We start from the raw sequence: 14,751 nt of genomic DNA, 5'->3' as shown, positions 1-14,751 counted from the left end.
TATCCAATCAACAAAATCCACGTGTCAAAATCCAGATGGGACGGCAAAAACACAAGTGCACCAATTATCCATTCCCAACAAGCAACGTGACTGTAGTACACTGTTATGCGACAAAAGTTTGCTAGTGGACGCTACTCGCTGTCTTGGCTTATGTGAACAGGTTTTCCATTTTTAAAAGCTCTTCTCCGAAAGTGGCCTTTGCAATTTTCCCCTTGTTTCCTCTTTTGCCTGCGTGTCTCCCGGTCTTTCCCTCTTAGTGGAAATTCCTCACCTCACCAAGTCACCATTTTTAATTTTTTGTTTGGGTGGTCACCGACTACTGCTAGTTTGACAACTACCTGCTAGGCAATAGGTACTTAATAAAAGCTCATGAAGAAGCCATTTTTGTTGCTTTTGTTGAAGGGTATTTCAGTTTTTCAGCAATCATGGTCTTTTCTTCTTGCATCTCCCATCCTCTAGTCTCACTAAAGGTTTGCTTTTTTATGCTCTTTAGCTTACTTTTTTTTTTGTTTTACTTTTTTGTATACATTTCGAGGTTTTTGGTTGGTCTCTTAATGTGGGTGTTATTGGAAAGTTTCTGCTTTTTGTTGTTTAATTTGTAATGGTGATGGAAAAAGAGCTTTAAATGACTGGAATTGGGTTTGTTTTGTATTTTGGAACAATCAATTTGGTCATATAATTGGCATGTTTAAGTCTAATTTCTCCTATACCTGAGATGTGGTTTATGGCTTAGTTTTGGAGTAAACATTTGTTAAAAAAGACTATAGCTTTGTCATTATTAGAAATGAAGATTAAGTGATTTTTGGTAATCTGCAAGGTGGACATAATTTTGACTATGTTTTTGTATGCTCAGTTGATATATCAGAACTTTGATTAAATCCAAGCACACTGAAAACCGCAGTCAAATGATTGTTTGGTCATATAAAATTCTCATTTCTCAAATTTAAAGTGTAAATTGTTCATTGTTACTTATGTTTCTTTCTTGAAGTTTTCCGTTTTCTGTGTGTCCGGGCCTTGGTTTATCATATTTTCAACTTAAGCAAATAATACATCCATCAATTTGAATTATTGGGGGTGCAGGATTATCCCCTAATGAATTTTATCACAAGATATATATTTGCCCATAATGAGGGAATATTATCAGTTTAAACTTATAACTGTGGTGTATTATCTTTTATCCCTCATCTCAGATGTTATTTTATTTTTATATGTTAATGAACTTGAATTTTGATGAGCCATCTAATTGACTTAGTGAATTTGTCTAATTATGCGGTTTATAGATTAGCCACTTTGAGCAGCCTAGTAATCTTCGTCATAATGTGAAACCGGACCAAAGATTCACTTCTGCTCTCAAAAGCAGGACTACTGAACACTTTGGTCAGCGAGCAGGAATTGGATCTGGCATACTTGGTGAATGGAGTTTTGCTAGAGGAACAAGACTTGTTATTAGGCAAAAAGTTTCAACATTTGTTCATTGTAGAAAAAGCTTTGAAGTACAAGCTTCATGTAATTCTTTTTACCTATTTTAGTGCTTATTTTTCGGAAGTTTACGTACTGCTTTTTATTTGCTTTAATAGTTCAAGCTTCATGCTTGTCACATGGCCAGAATTGTGTGAATCATGCCCTATGTTGAAAGAGGAGTTGCACCTTTTAAGAGAGTATCTTACTTTTTTTTTTGCTGCCTCATCATGGTCCTTCTGAACCTCCTTTATCTCTAATGTTAGCAGAAATAAATAACAAATAATCGTATTATGTCTTGTCTGCCAAAGTTTGGGTAGTCTTCTGCCATGTCACCTCAAGGATTGCTATGAATTTATTCTTTTGGCTGTTTTTATGTCGTTCCTCTCTTTGTACCTAGTTAAACTTTTTATATTCTTAGCATCCATCTGTCAGCAAAGTTCATCGGCATTAGGCCCTTTCCTGCTCTTATTTTTGGGCACCTCACCTTGTAGCAGAAACCAGTATTTTGCTAGACAATATACTGAATATTAGTGGACATGTATGGAAAAGAGGGAAGAAAAGAAATTGATCTGTTTTTGCCAAGTGAAGAATCTGGCATCTGCTGGAGGGAGATCCACATGTTTTTCTTTCCTGTATAAATTATTGCTGCTGAGAGGTTGAAAAGGTCTAAGTTGGAAATTTCCACTGGTACTGCTTTCTTGGTTCTGCCTGTGCCATTTTACGCTTGGCTGTGGGACCACTTTCCTTGTGCTGTTGCCTGGGTACTTATTGATGTCCTACTCATAGCAATCTGGTACTAGCATCATTGGTTTACACTATGTGTGCTTATGCTGAAGTGCTCTTTAAAGGTCCTTAATTTGTAGCATGTACACAATATATCCTCTTAAATGCCATCTAATTTTGGTAGTGTTTCTCATGATGGTCAATGATAATTCTGAGTATTGGCTGAATATTGAAAGAAGTCAATGAAGTCAACATTGCCAAGCATTTTCTTTCATTTTTCCTAACCCGCATATGCTATCACTTTTATAGGGTTGACAACTTCTCAAATTGCTAGCAGCGTATTTACCTTGGGAACAGCAGCAGTTCTTCCGTTCTATACGCTCATGGTTTTTGCTCCTAAAGCTGAATTGGTAAGTTTCTTATCATTACTAGGGATATCTAATTTGTCATTATTCTCTTCTATTGATTTCTGAGTTTCTGTTAGCCATGTATAGCTTAGGAATCTGAACTTTCTTTATAAATCTCGTGAATCTGGAATAATTATTCAGGGAGAATACTACTGGAACAAAAGTTTATAATTCAGTCTTTCCTTGTGGGGACATTGATTACCTGTGCTTTCTTGGACACACTGTTTCAATATATTTCCACGGTAGTCCTAAACCTTTATCAAGCAAAAAGTTTTGGTGAACCGGTTGTAAATTTGTACTCTCTCTCTGAGATTTGGTGGTTTGTAATTGTTTTTTTTCTTTTCTTTTTTAGCATTTAAAGAATTTTTTAGTATATAGATCATCAAGTTCTTGGTTTGTCTTTATAATTTGTTAGAACTTTTGTAATATCATGTAAGCTCCTACAATGTCTAGACTATATACCGCACCTGTGATTGGGCTTTTGCTTATGGTGCCTTAGTCTTGGAAACATTTGAACCTTGCAATCATTCTTTTACGATTCATGTAAATATTTTGAGCCCTGCAATATTTCTTGAGTGATTCATGTATCTGGCTTGCATATCTCCTAATGCAGACTAAAAAGTCTATGGAAAGTAGCATCCCGTATGTTGTGCTCGGACTTATGTATGCATATCTGCTGTATCTCTCCTGGACACCTGATACATTAAGGCTGATGTTTGCTAGTAAATACTGGCTGCCAGAGGTACATGTTTATCAGCACCTAGATTGATTTGATTGTGATATCTCTCTAGTGTTTTAGGAATACATGGTTGTCAAATGACAACTGCAAATAAGGTGCTCATTTTTAACTTTGGTTTTTTTCCCACCCTGAGTTTTAGCTATCTGGTATGGCCAAAATGTTCTCTAGCGAGATGACGTTAGCTTCTGCCTGGATTCATTTATTAGCTGTAGATCTCTTTGCCGCAAGGTCTCTCTTTCTCTTTCTCCCTCAATTTTTAAGCATGCACACATGTATAAACAGTTCTTATTTCTGACCATTTTGATTTCCTTGCTCGATCCAGGCAGGTTTTTCATGACGGACTGCAAAACCAAGTTGAGACTAGGCATTCAGTTTCTCTTTGCCTGCTCTTTTGCCCCATTGGGATTGTTACTCATGTTGTTACCAAAGCACTTACAAGAAGTGCTGGAAATAACACACATAGAATGCATTGAGGTTCCCTGATGCAGTAACATTCCAAAATGAATCTGTTTGTTTGAACAAATTGTATTATTCCTAATTTGATTGGAATATTATTGAAAACATCAATTTCTTTACAATTACCTTTCCTTGTTCATTAAATTACAGTAGGGATGAAAATACAATACTTCTTCCTCAAGTTCTATTCCAAACTTCTTGTCAACCTTGTCCTTGACGAAAGCAATGAGATTGAGCATGTCTTGTGAAGTTGAACCACCAATATTGACAAAGAAATTGGCATGGATATGGGAAACCATTGCTCCTCCTATGCTAAAGCCTTTCAACCCAGTTTTATCAATTAACTCAGCTGCTGAAACACCCAAACTGGATGGATTTCGAAATACTGAGCCAGCACTGCGTTCCCCCAGGGGTTGAGTTATTCTTCGCCTGCAAGTAAAAATATTATCAGTAAGCAATCCTTTTAAACCAAGTCTTATACATGGCTTTTAAATGACAAAGACAACCTCTTCAGAAGTTCTTGTTGCCTTTTCCGAGCTGATCCTGAGCCCTGCAGCCGAAATGTGACTGCAGTGATTGCTGCCAAGTCTTTCATGTCTTGAAATGGTGATGATCGGTAGCCAAAACTGAGATCAACTCTGTGAAGAGTCTGAAAAGCTCCCTCAGTCGTAACAATATCAATGCTTTCAATGGTACTGGCAGTCTCCTTCAAAAATTATGATCCTTTTTATCTTCTTCATCCATGAAAGGTAACAAAAATCCATAACTTCACTATTAGGACCAGACTTACCTGACCATTTGCTCCAGCATTCATGTAAGTGGCACCTCCTACAGTCCCAGGAACGCCTCCTGAAAACTCAAGACCTGTAAATCCTTCATTGCAACTCAGCACTCCCAACTGATTAAAACGAAAACCACTTCCAACCCTATAAACTCCAGGGTCAATCCTCTCTAAGAACTCGATCCGATTTAGAATAAGACAACCATCAAAACCCAGATCATCGAAGAGGCAATTTGAGCCTTTGCCAATGATAATGTATGGAATGGAATTCACATGACAATATCTGCAATGCGTATCCGTTGAAAGAGCATTGTTAAGTTCTATCTCATGTTGTTAGGATCGACATAAATGGTTAGCTTTTCTGAAATCAAACAGTTTTCAGTTAAATGCTTCTTGTCGAAAGACAAAAAAGAGCAAAGTAAAGCCAGACAACCTTAATAAACAACATAAGAGTATCAATGTAATCCTTTTGAAGGATTAGCAAAAATGTAAAAGTATCATCACACTTTTTCTTTTCCATGTGAAAGCCCGTTGAGATTGGGTTTATATGACAGAAAGTTACACTCTCTCTCCTTTCATTAGTTCAAACTCCCTCTTAAGGTTCGAATATAAATCTTTCAAATTAAAGGTCTCAAGTGTTCATTGTCGAAATACTTCCTTGGGAACAATGCCAACACACTCTATGCCTCTTGAGTGTCAACATCATGCTAAGCTAATTGTTTAATTACATTACATAAATACAATGCAGAGTAAAAGTGAAAGAAAGGAAGAGAAACAAAGAAACCTGATGGCAGAAAGAAGCTGGGTTTGGTCAAAAACTTCAACAAAGTAGTTGCAAACGCCACCAATGCCCCAAGTGGTAAGATCCTTCAAAAGTTTCTTCCCTCTAATGACCTTCAAGCCATTCCAGCTCTGGGTTTGCTCTTTGTTCTTGAAACAGTAGTTGCATAGAAAGGTGCTTGAGTTTCTTGGGTACTGGAACAAGGATGTGGGGATTGTGAAAGAGAGGGAAGGACATTGAAGCCATTTTGGTGAAGTTAGGGGCATGAGAGAGAGAGAGAGAGGCTCTGTTGGGATGGAAATTTGCCTTTTTTGCTGACTCTGTTTCCTTCTTGTTGGGTTTTGAACATCAGTTGTGGAGTTCAAACTTAAAAGACACAACATTAGATTGTGTCATGTACTTGTCTCTGGTAAATTTTAAACTAAACTCTCTTTCCATGTATGAGTTCGGATGTGCTAACTCCTTTTCTTTCTTTACCTTAAAAAAAAAAAAAGGAAATCCCTTCTCTTATTTTTATTTTTTGATTTAATCATGCCTGTTGAATAAATAAAAAACATTCAATATTATAATTTATTTTGTTCAATAGATACATAAATTTATCAAAAAACTCAATATAAATTTATGAGCTTCTGATTAGAAGATGGATTTGGGGCCATTTAGCTTTTGGAGTCTAAGACTCTCTCCTTAACTTCAATACTAACAACAGTGAACAGTTTTAACTCCAGATTCCATGGGTTGCAATGAAGCATCTTGAACTTGTTCAACACTTCCTTGGCATAGCCTTCTTGTGAGATTAACATACCATCATCATATTCATCCATTTGTTTCACCCAAGGAGCCAAATAGTGTGACATCACCCCTATCTATGTCCATCATCTCAAATTCAATTCACATTTCATTTTTCAATTCTTCAAGCCTACTTGGATTATTACTGGTAAATTATTATACTATAATGACACCAAAGCCTTCATCATTTATATCTTATGACTTCTAAATGCTGATTTTTTCATATTATTTAACCTCACGATTATGACTTAAAAGAGAACCCTTGGTAAATATTCCCCAATGACAAAGGCACAAAAAATGTGACCAGAAAGAAAAACAGATGCCTTTCTTCCCGACAGAGTTCTGTTTCCAGACAGGAATCTCTTAACAGCCAAACAGATATCTCAAACAGCAATGACAGGTAAACAAATCACCAGCATTTACCAATCTCTGATCTTTCAACAATTTGGCCCCTATAATATTTATCACTGCAAGTATACAATCACATAAGGATCATAAAACAGATTCACACCAGTCCGGCATACTCCGTTCTTCACAGGCAGGCGTTCACTAAGCTAACAGTTGAAAACATTCAGAAACCAAGCACATGCATCGAAGTTCAAAATTAAAAGTAATAACTTTTCTATCAGATGACAAACGGATTAGAACAATAGAACAAACTTTCATCTATTAGCAAAAGCTGTTTGGGATCAAAGGTACAGACCAATCTTTTACAATACAAAGTTTTCTTTGATAAAAAACAAATGTTAGCTACAGAGGCAATCAGCAAAACCCTTCATTGGGCAGTACAAGCATAATGTTTCCAGTGAGTAGTTGTAAACTATAAACAGTAGGTAAAAATTTGAAACAATTTTACAACGTCATGGATCTTGTTAAATGCCACACTTGGGGTCCAAACTCAAAATTTGCTTTAGCATGTCAAATGTTGGCTCAGATGTTACACCATTTTGACAATAAAGAATTTGCCCAGGAGCTATCCGGCAAGCAATTGAAGCAATGAGATGTGTTATCCATGCCCCATAACTAAGGGTAACAAAATCAACATCTTCACACCCAATGCTTCAAGAAAATTGCTTGTTCATGTATAAACCCTAGGTTGTCACTGCATGAAAAAAGTAGAACAGTCAGCACAGAAAATAATTCACCACCACAAAAGAGAGGACGAATCCTGTTCAAACGCCTAATACCAGGGTGTGTGGCCAATAGGTTGGTATATGTCTCCCCCAGCACAAGGAGCTGGGTTTGATTCCCCACTGTCCAAAAGCTTTTGACTGATTAAAACAAGTCCCAAAGGTAGCTTTGACTGGTCAGCTAACCTCTAGGGTCTAGATCCCTGCTATTAGACCCTTAATTGATATTTATTATTTTTTGGCAAATAGAAAATATTTTGCTGAAGTCTACCTGCCTCCTCACATCATCATCCAACAGTTTCACGTATCACAATGAACCAACAATAGTTGATATTAAGGACTTCCTCCCCTATCTCCCAACCATGCAGTATTAATCTCTTGTAAACACAGGGAAAAAAGGACCAAGGAATTTGACATGTAAATAAGCAAAATTCTTCACATCAGAATTGCATACATTAAGTTGGAAGAGAAGACATCTCAAGTTCATCGTCTAACATCCCATTTGATACATCTGGCTTTTGAAAAGAATTTTTCCTACCACGTTCCAAGGCAGTTGCCTCATATATCCCTACAAAATTTATGGAGAATCATACATAAGATCTCTTGAAATTTAGGAACAAAAAAATTGCTTATGGTAAACCTGAACATGTTCGAGGGCCAACATCAATACAAGTTAGTTCTTATTGCTTTGCATTGAAGTTTTTTGCAGTATTTTTCTGAGTTTTCAGTTGTGTGCTTAAACAATAATGAGTTGTTTCATTACATTTTTTTTTCCCTTTCCTTTACTCATAAGAAAATAAAACTTTGCTGCAAAAACATACTTAAAAGGGAAGATAAAGAGTTTGTTCATGGAAAATACTGAAAAGTAAAAAGAGGGAAGGGAGGCAAGATAAGATTTCATCCTTGTCTAAAAACAGATATAAGAGGCTATATTCCTTGTGTTGATATATTTACTTTACAAGATATGATAACGATGAAAAGGTGCTGCTTCTGCATGGAAAGCTTTATACATCCAGCTTCTTAAAACTTTTCAGCAACAAAAGATGAGGTCTATGATGTAACATTAACAAAAAGTATGGTATATCCCATGTGATTAATAAAAAGAACCTTCTCTAAATAAAATTCCTTCCTATGTGTTTAGATTTGAATGCATCACCATTTTGATCAAAAGGGGAAAAAAGTTATCTCAAGGAGATGCACCCATCTTTATCCACAGTTAATTCACTTTAAGAAAAAATAAAGAGAAAGTTATACATACCAAAGCCCAATATTGAGGAGCAAATTACGAAGCCTGCCAGGGAAAAGTCCATTTTGTACACCATCTCCATGACAATTATGCATCCTCCAGCTGCCATTAAATGTCTTGGAGAAGAGAAAACCATGTGCAACCTATGAACAGATAAAGTTGTTATACATGTGAATATAGTACCAAATCAAAATGCTTAAAACTGAATTGGAAATTATTAATGCAAAATAAGCATCAGCACATGACACTCCCTCCCATCTTTTCCTCTCCAAAAATAAAAGGAAAAAAAAGAAAAAAGAAAAGGATTACTTGAATTAGAATATGTGGAACATACAAGAATGAAAAAAAAAAAAGATGCAAAAGGAATGTAGCACAAGGGTTCTAGCACATTATACAGAGACAAATTTTGACAGAAAATAGGACGACATCATGCTATGGGTTCTTCAGAACTAGAAAAATCACAAAAGCCAGAGCAATGCTTTAGTTACTGTCATACTTCTCCTCTGCGATGCTGTCAACGTAGAATATCAAGATTATTCCAAAGAGAACAGTGCTTAGAAAAGCCCAGGCAGAAAATGGCAGTTCCACACTGCTACCAGAAGATCCCTGAAGTGCTCAATTTAAGCAGAGGAAATAACAAAAATTTGTCAAACAAGCAACGATCCACAGAGATGAAATTAAACATGTACATTCAATGAAATTATAACAACGATTTTGGAACATAGAACCCTTACTATGATCAAGTCCCACATGGCCACAGGGAATAGAAAACACGTTGCAGAAGCAATGGTTATTGCATGAAGCCGCCTTTTAAGTTGATTCTAAAGGCAGAGAATGACAACAATTACAGATTACAGTTTTTATTCATTAGTTTGCAATAATGAGGGGGGTGGGTGCTAGTTGTAGCTGAAGATTTTCAGCTGAAAAAGAGCCCACAAGATAACTAGAGAAACATTAATATCACTACCTTGAGTGAAACACGCCTTGCAATCACCCTTCTCAAAGCTGATAAGATCCCAGCCAAGATGGGAATCATCATTTGGCTCATACCCAATACTTGTTCAGCCTGAACATCAGAATCAAGGCTGTCTCTGAATGGTATTTATTAGTTAAGTTTATCTCATCAAACTTCAATGGGCAAATGTTCAGAACCAAAAAAAGAAAATAACTGCTACAAGATTAAGGAGAAAAAACAAATGAGATAATACTAAACAGCTAGCCTATTGGATTGAAATATCCTAGATTTGAGGAAAGCTTATGTCCAAGAGGATATAGAATGGAGAAAATGTTGCCAAGGCCCAGCCTTGGGATAAAAAATAAAAAGATGCCAACATCGCAATAAGCCCACCAACCTGGTAAAATATAAGAAAAGAGCAATATGATTAGTGCAGAAAAGACATCAATTATCAGATATTTTGTCAATTAATTCATGAAGTTGAGCACATATAAAATTTGATCCTAATAGCACCACTAATTTCAATTCTAAACCAACAACTTATATAGCAATAAAAGCAACATGCTGAAAGAAAATAACCGACTACTTCTGAAGACGCATAGTATAAGCTTCATAGTCCAGGATATGCTAAGGTAAAACAACTTCTCCTCTACATGAATCCACAAAATGAATAGATATAGACTATAGTTCAATGTGTTACCTTTTTCCAGACATGCCCTCTTCTACCATACAATACTGCAGATAATACTCCAAGAACAGCACCAGAATACTCCGCCATTATAGCTCTAGAGAAAAAAAAAAAAAGAAATTAATAAGACATGGAAACCATTTAAAACTTCATATGGATTAGTGACCATAGACAAGATAGAACACACAATTGTTCCTTATTTAAAAAAAGAAGTTAACGACCATAGACAAGATAGACCACTCAATTGTTCCTAATTGAAAGAAGAAGAAAAGAATCCACATCCATGTTTTTCATGATTTGCTGACAAAAGCAGGTCAAAGATCACACAGGTACCATCCACAACACACTAGAAAAGGAGACAAGATCATTAGGCTCATAAATCTTAAGTTCAGGCTATGATGCCCTTGACTGTTTAGAGTATAGACAAGCAAATGCAACAACAATCAAACATTATTGGGCTGTTAACACCATCCAATTCTTATTTCTTTTGGGGCAGGGAAGGTGTGGGGTTAATATTAGTATAAGAGAATGCATAAAGAGGCTCCAACTCAAGAACACGGCAAATATGCAACAGACCTTCCAAAAATGTGTGTGTGTGTGTGTGAGAGAGAGAGAGAGAGAGACAGAGAGACAGTAGTTGACAAAATATATATATATATATATATATATATAGAGAGAGAGAGAGAGAGAGAGAGAGAGAGTTGCAAAATAGAGCCTAAGATGTTATAAATTAATGAACTTAAAGAATTTTTCCTCATAATTCAAAGAAATCTTAGAAATTGCAAGAACCACGATAAAAAATAAGTTATCCATAGTTCAAATTAAAACATGAAAATATTATATTATGTCAAACCATCCTGCCTAAAACCTTTAGTCTATAGGTGGAGACTCATAAGTCCCAACCTAAATATAAACAAATGCCAAACCAATCAAACATGGAATACAACACCAAGTAAAGGTCTCTCAGGTGTAAGTCCAATAGAACAATTAAAAGAGGGATGGGCCTATAAAGTAAACCATGCAAATGAGACAACCCGCTTAACTTATCATGTGCATGTTTGCCCATTCCTGGAGTTTGGAATTTGTCAAAGTTGTGCTCTCATAACAACAAAAATCAAATAGAGTTCATTACTAGAACTGTCCAAAAACAAGAAGTCCTTTTTTTTTTAATTAAAATTTTAAATCCATGTCCATCTTCAGTTTTGGCACTACAATAAGATACTTATATTCTTAAATATAAATAACTGCAATGGAAACGGTAAAACTTTCCTGGTTCCTAAAAGCTAGGAGGCCGTAACCAGAGGGGGTTTCTCATACCATTAATAAATAAATATTTATGTATGTATGTATGAACAAAACTGAACACTAGTGACATAGAAGAAAATACAAAAGGAAAATATGATGGCACTTATTCTTTAGCAAATTAAATTGCGTGTATACATCATATGGAGTGTTGAAAGTTTCAAAGATAATTATACTCTCTTCTCTGCCCAATGAAACTAAATTATGTATGTTTGAGACATGTAAAAATGATCAGATATAAGAAAGAATTTCTTAAAGCACCAGAAGCCTACCTAAGTGGCCCACATGATTTAAGGCCCTTTCCCCACAAGATGAAGTATACAGCTGTTATTGCACCATTTATAAGAGATGGAACAACCTGAAAATTAACAAAGACTTCAAAAAAGAAACAGATGAAGGCAAAGCATACAAGTTATGCACTCTTTCTTCCAATTGCTATTATTTCCTGATAAAAGGAAGCAATTCTACTTAACCTGTGCATTTGAGAGCGGTCTTCCCTTCCAAGGCTTTTGCAAGAGTAAAAATAAGATAGATGAGGGAACTAGACAGCCGAAGATAAAAAGCACCACTGAAGCTCCTGTCTGGGTCAAGTAACGATACATGGAGTAAACTGACCATATTCTCAAGAAGTTTCCAACAACGTGGATTATCTGCAGAGGAGTGTGCCTAAAAGTAAAAGCAATTACAGGTAAAATCATCTCAGGACAAGCAAAGTAAAATGTAACACAAGCTAAAACTTTTGATACTGTTGCTATCAGCTTTACTGAGGACACTGAACAACAATGAGGTGCCATATTATTAATGCTATGCTTGATGCATCAACTTGAAAAGTCAAGACACCAGAAAGAGGCATAGATGTATTTTTACAATGTTGCAATCTTGAACCGCTATGTCTAACAATAACAAATCGATAAATACCTAGATAACCATAAATTATAGGTGAATGAATCTAATGTCACTCTTAGCATTTTCTCATAATGAATCTTGTCTTTTGGTCAGCATTCTAAAGGGTATCAATGAGGAACAATCCTTGCAAGCTGGCCTTAAATCTTGTCAAGGCTCTAAATTTAAGGTGTTGTAGTTATTTTTGTATCATTGTTTGTTTTGACTTCTCATCCAGGAGTCAAGCGTCACTTGCTTTACTACATTTTCTAGTTTATCAGCTTTGGCATTTTTAATGATTGTTTTGCGTAAATTTTCCAATTAACCATCAGCAAAAGTAGAATAACAGTGCAATGAACTGGCAACTAGGTTTGTTTTTTCTTACCTCAGGTCTTATATAAATTTACCTATATAATTTCTTATCCAGCATTGAGAATGTTAATAGGGAAAACCTAATATTATTATTAACTCATATCATAGTATATTGAAAGGTTTATAAGTTAACTCTTAGCAGCTTATGCCTAATCTTATGCTTTCGCCTTTTAAAACATTAATTTAGCTAAACTAAGATCAATTCTTTCATAACTATCACATTAGTAATTAACACTGGTAGAGACAATTACTTGCTCAAGTTTGCAACACATTACTTTTCAAGGAAAATATCCTATGAGCCTAGGCCATATCAATACCTTCATCAACTCAAAACAGAAAGAATACTATAGGCAATTAAAAAAGGGAATACTAGCAATGAAAGCAAACATGTAAAATGTAAAGCTCTTACCAGCATTAAGCCAATCCAGACAACTGAAAACCAACAAGTCACAAGTTTTATGTTTCTTTCTTCTTTAATTAACCAAATTGATAAGTTCAATTTTCAATTTGGGAATGCTAATAACACAAATTGCTAATGTATCAGAACAAAATAAGGCACTGTTTGGTTACTGAGAAAATGCAGGAAAATGGAAATAAAAAAAAAAGAAAAATTTAGGAACTTCATAACACATCATTTTGAGGCAAGACATACGTTGACCCAAACTCAATAAAACAAACATAAGATTCAAAGTTCTCAATTCTCCACTACTTAATATCTTTTTCTAGGAAACCAAACAGAAAAGTTAGGGTTCTCAAAAGAAAAAGAAAACAATTCAAATTTAATTAAAAAAGAGAGAGAGATGTATATTGTTTAATACGTACCTAAAATGAGGAGATCCTCCATCGTCTGAGATTGGCTTTGGAGACATCATTTTTTTTTGGGGGGGGGGGGGGGAAACGAATTTAGTTTGTGTAAACGAGCATATTTATAGCTTATTATGGGAGAACTGTAATCCGGATTGGACGAAGTTTACACAGAGATTAATTACTGAAAATCAGTGTTTAGGAAGCAAAACCAAAGAGACAAGGAAAGGAATAGAAACATTTCTCCTCTCAATTGAAATTGACTGCTTTGGGCTGGGCTATGTTCAAGCATTGGGCTCAAACTGGACCAATTGTTCTTCTAAGGTTGGGTTACACTTTTCAAATCCAACATTTTTTAAAATGAGTAAGAGAAATTGTTTTTTTGTAATTTTGATTAGTGATACATGAAAATTTTTTATTTGTTACAAACAAGTCACTATCACTTTAGTATAGTATATAATTTTTTAAGTATATGCTCTTTCTCTCTTATTTTATAGAAAAATTATGAATAAAAAATATATATATATATAAAAATAAGTATATACGTATAACGATATATGTAAATATTATGGATTCATATTTTCAATCCAAACGACATACTTATTAGGGGAGGGAAGGTCCAAGACTCATCACATTTCTTGTTAATAGAAGATTTGTAACATTCTATCATATTTTACTCCACTTAATTGTGTAATGCTTCTTTACACCAATTCTTGTATTTATAGAGTAGAGGGACCTACTTTGATACAAACTTGCTTTGATCCTAATATCTCTAGTAGAAATTCTCATATTAATGAAAAGTTGGATATACTTTGATATCAATTGTCATAAACTAATATTTTAGTTCAAAAGACATATTTATTAAAAGAGAAAATTTTAAGTTCAAGATGCATTTTTATCTCTTATTGATTTGATGACATAGGAGCTTAAGTAATGGTTTTTCTTTTTGCCTGTTGTTGCATTTTGCAGGCTATGTATCCATGCATTTATCACTTTCATTTGTCTTTTTCTATTAAAAAACACCTTTTGTGCTTAAATTGAATTTGTGGTCTATTTTAGCACTACTCATTTCTAATTAAGCATTCCCTGTACCCAAAAAAAAAACCTTAAAATCAATTATTCAATAAAAAATGAAAAAAACCCAAACTCAACAAATGATCAAATGAAATATTCTGTCAAAATCAAATATGCCTTGGAAATGACAAAAAAAACCCATATGCTTATCTAGCTGAATATGC

The 14,751-nt window shown here is 35.0% G+C and overlaps 3 protein-coding genes across 6 annotated transcripts; 1 reads left to right on the top strand and 2 right to left on the bottom strand.

The window, feature by feature from the left end:
* Window positions 80-3,911, top strand: LOC18602051 (protein ABA DEFICIENT 4, chloroplastic). Of its 2 annotated transcripts, none has more exons than XM_018120132.1 (6): window positions 80-470; window positions 1,281-1,506; window positions 2,494-2,594; window positions 3,205-3,333; window positions 3,470-3,558; window positions 3,657-3,911. In XM_018120132.1, exons 1-6 carry the CDS (start codon window positions 426-428, stop codon window positions 3,811-3,813), a joined length of 747 nt encoding a protein of 248 aa, XP_017975621.1. In that variant the 5' UTR covers window positions 80-425; the 3' UTR covers window positions 3,814-3,911. The 2 variants fall into 2 exon arrangements, with proteins under 2 accessions (XP_017975621.1, XP_007033263.2); XM_007033201.2 differs by having other exon boundaries at window positions 3,653-3,908.
* Window positions 3,751-5,801, bottom strand: LOC18602050 (UDP-N-acetylenolpyruvoylglucosamine reductase). Its single transcript, XM_007033200.2, has 4 exons — window positions 5,352-5,801; window positions 4,577-4,850; window positions 4,293-4,492; window positions 3,751-4,215 (listed from the first exon to the last, which is right to left on the bottom strand). The coding sequence occupies exons 1-4, from the start codon at window positions 5,729-5,731 to the stop codon at window positions 3,909-3,911; spliced, it is 1,161 nt and encodes a 386-aa protein (XP_007033262.2). The 5' UTR covers window positions 5,732-5,801; the 3' UTR covers window positions 3,751-3,908.
* Window positions 6,776-13,598, bottom strand: LOC18602049 (zinc transporter 5). Of its 3 annotated transcripts, XM_018120465.1 has the most exons (12): window positions 13,532-13,588; window positions 13,119-13,141; window positions 11,929-12,121; window positions 11,728-11,813; window positions 10,166-10,250; window positions 9,784-9,862; window positions 9,478-9,608; window positions 9,245-9,331; window positions 9,007-9,116; window positions 8,523-8,653; window positions 7,719-7,832; window positions 6,776-7,236 (listed from the first exon to the last, which is right to left on the bottom strand). In XM_018120465.1, exons 3-11 carry the CDS (start codon window positions 12,055-12,057, stop codon window positions 7,720-7,722), a joined length of 951 nt encoding a protein of 316 aa, XP_017975954.1. In that variant the 5' UTR covers window positions 12,058-12,121; window positions 13,119-13,141; window positions 13,532-13,588; the 3' UTR covers window positions 6,776-7,236; window position 7,719. The 3 variants fall into 3 exon arrangements, 2 of the variants coding, with proteins under 2 accessions (XP_017975954.1, XP_007033257.2); XR_001927719.1 differs by lacking the exon at window positions 13,119-13,141 and having other exon boundaries at window positions 7,536-7,832; window positions 13,532-13,598; XM_007033195.2 differs by lacking the exon at window positions 13,119-13,141 and having other exon boundaries at window positions 13,532-13,598.

This window comes from Theobroma cacao, chromosome 4, assembly GCF_000208745.1.
Source record: "Theobroma cacao cultivar B97-61/B2 chromosome 4, Criollo_cocoa_genome_V2, whole genome shotgun sequence".
NCBI lineage: Eukaryota > Viridiplantae > Streptophyta > Magnoliopsida > Malvales > Malvaceae > Theobroma > Theobroma cacao.
The sequence above is the reverse complement of the archived record's forward strand: the minus strand, read 5'-3'. Positions and strand labels throughout refer to the sequence as shown.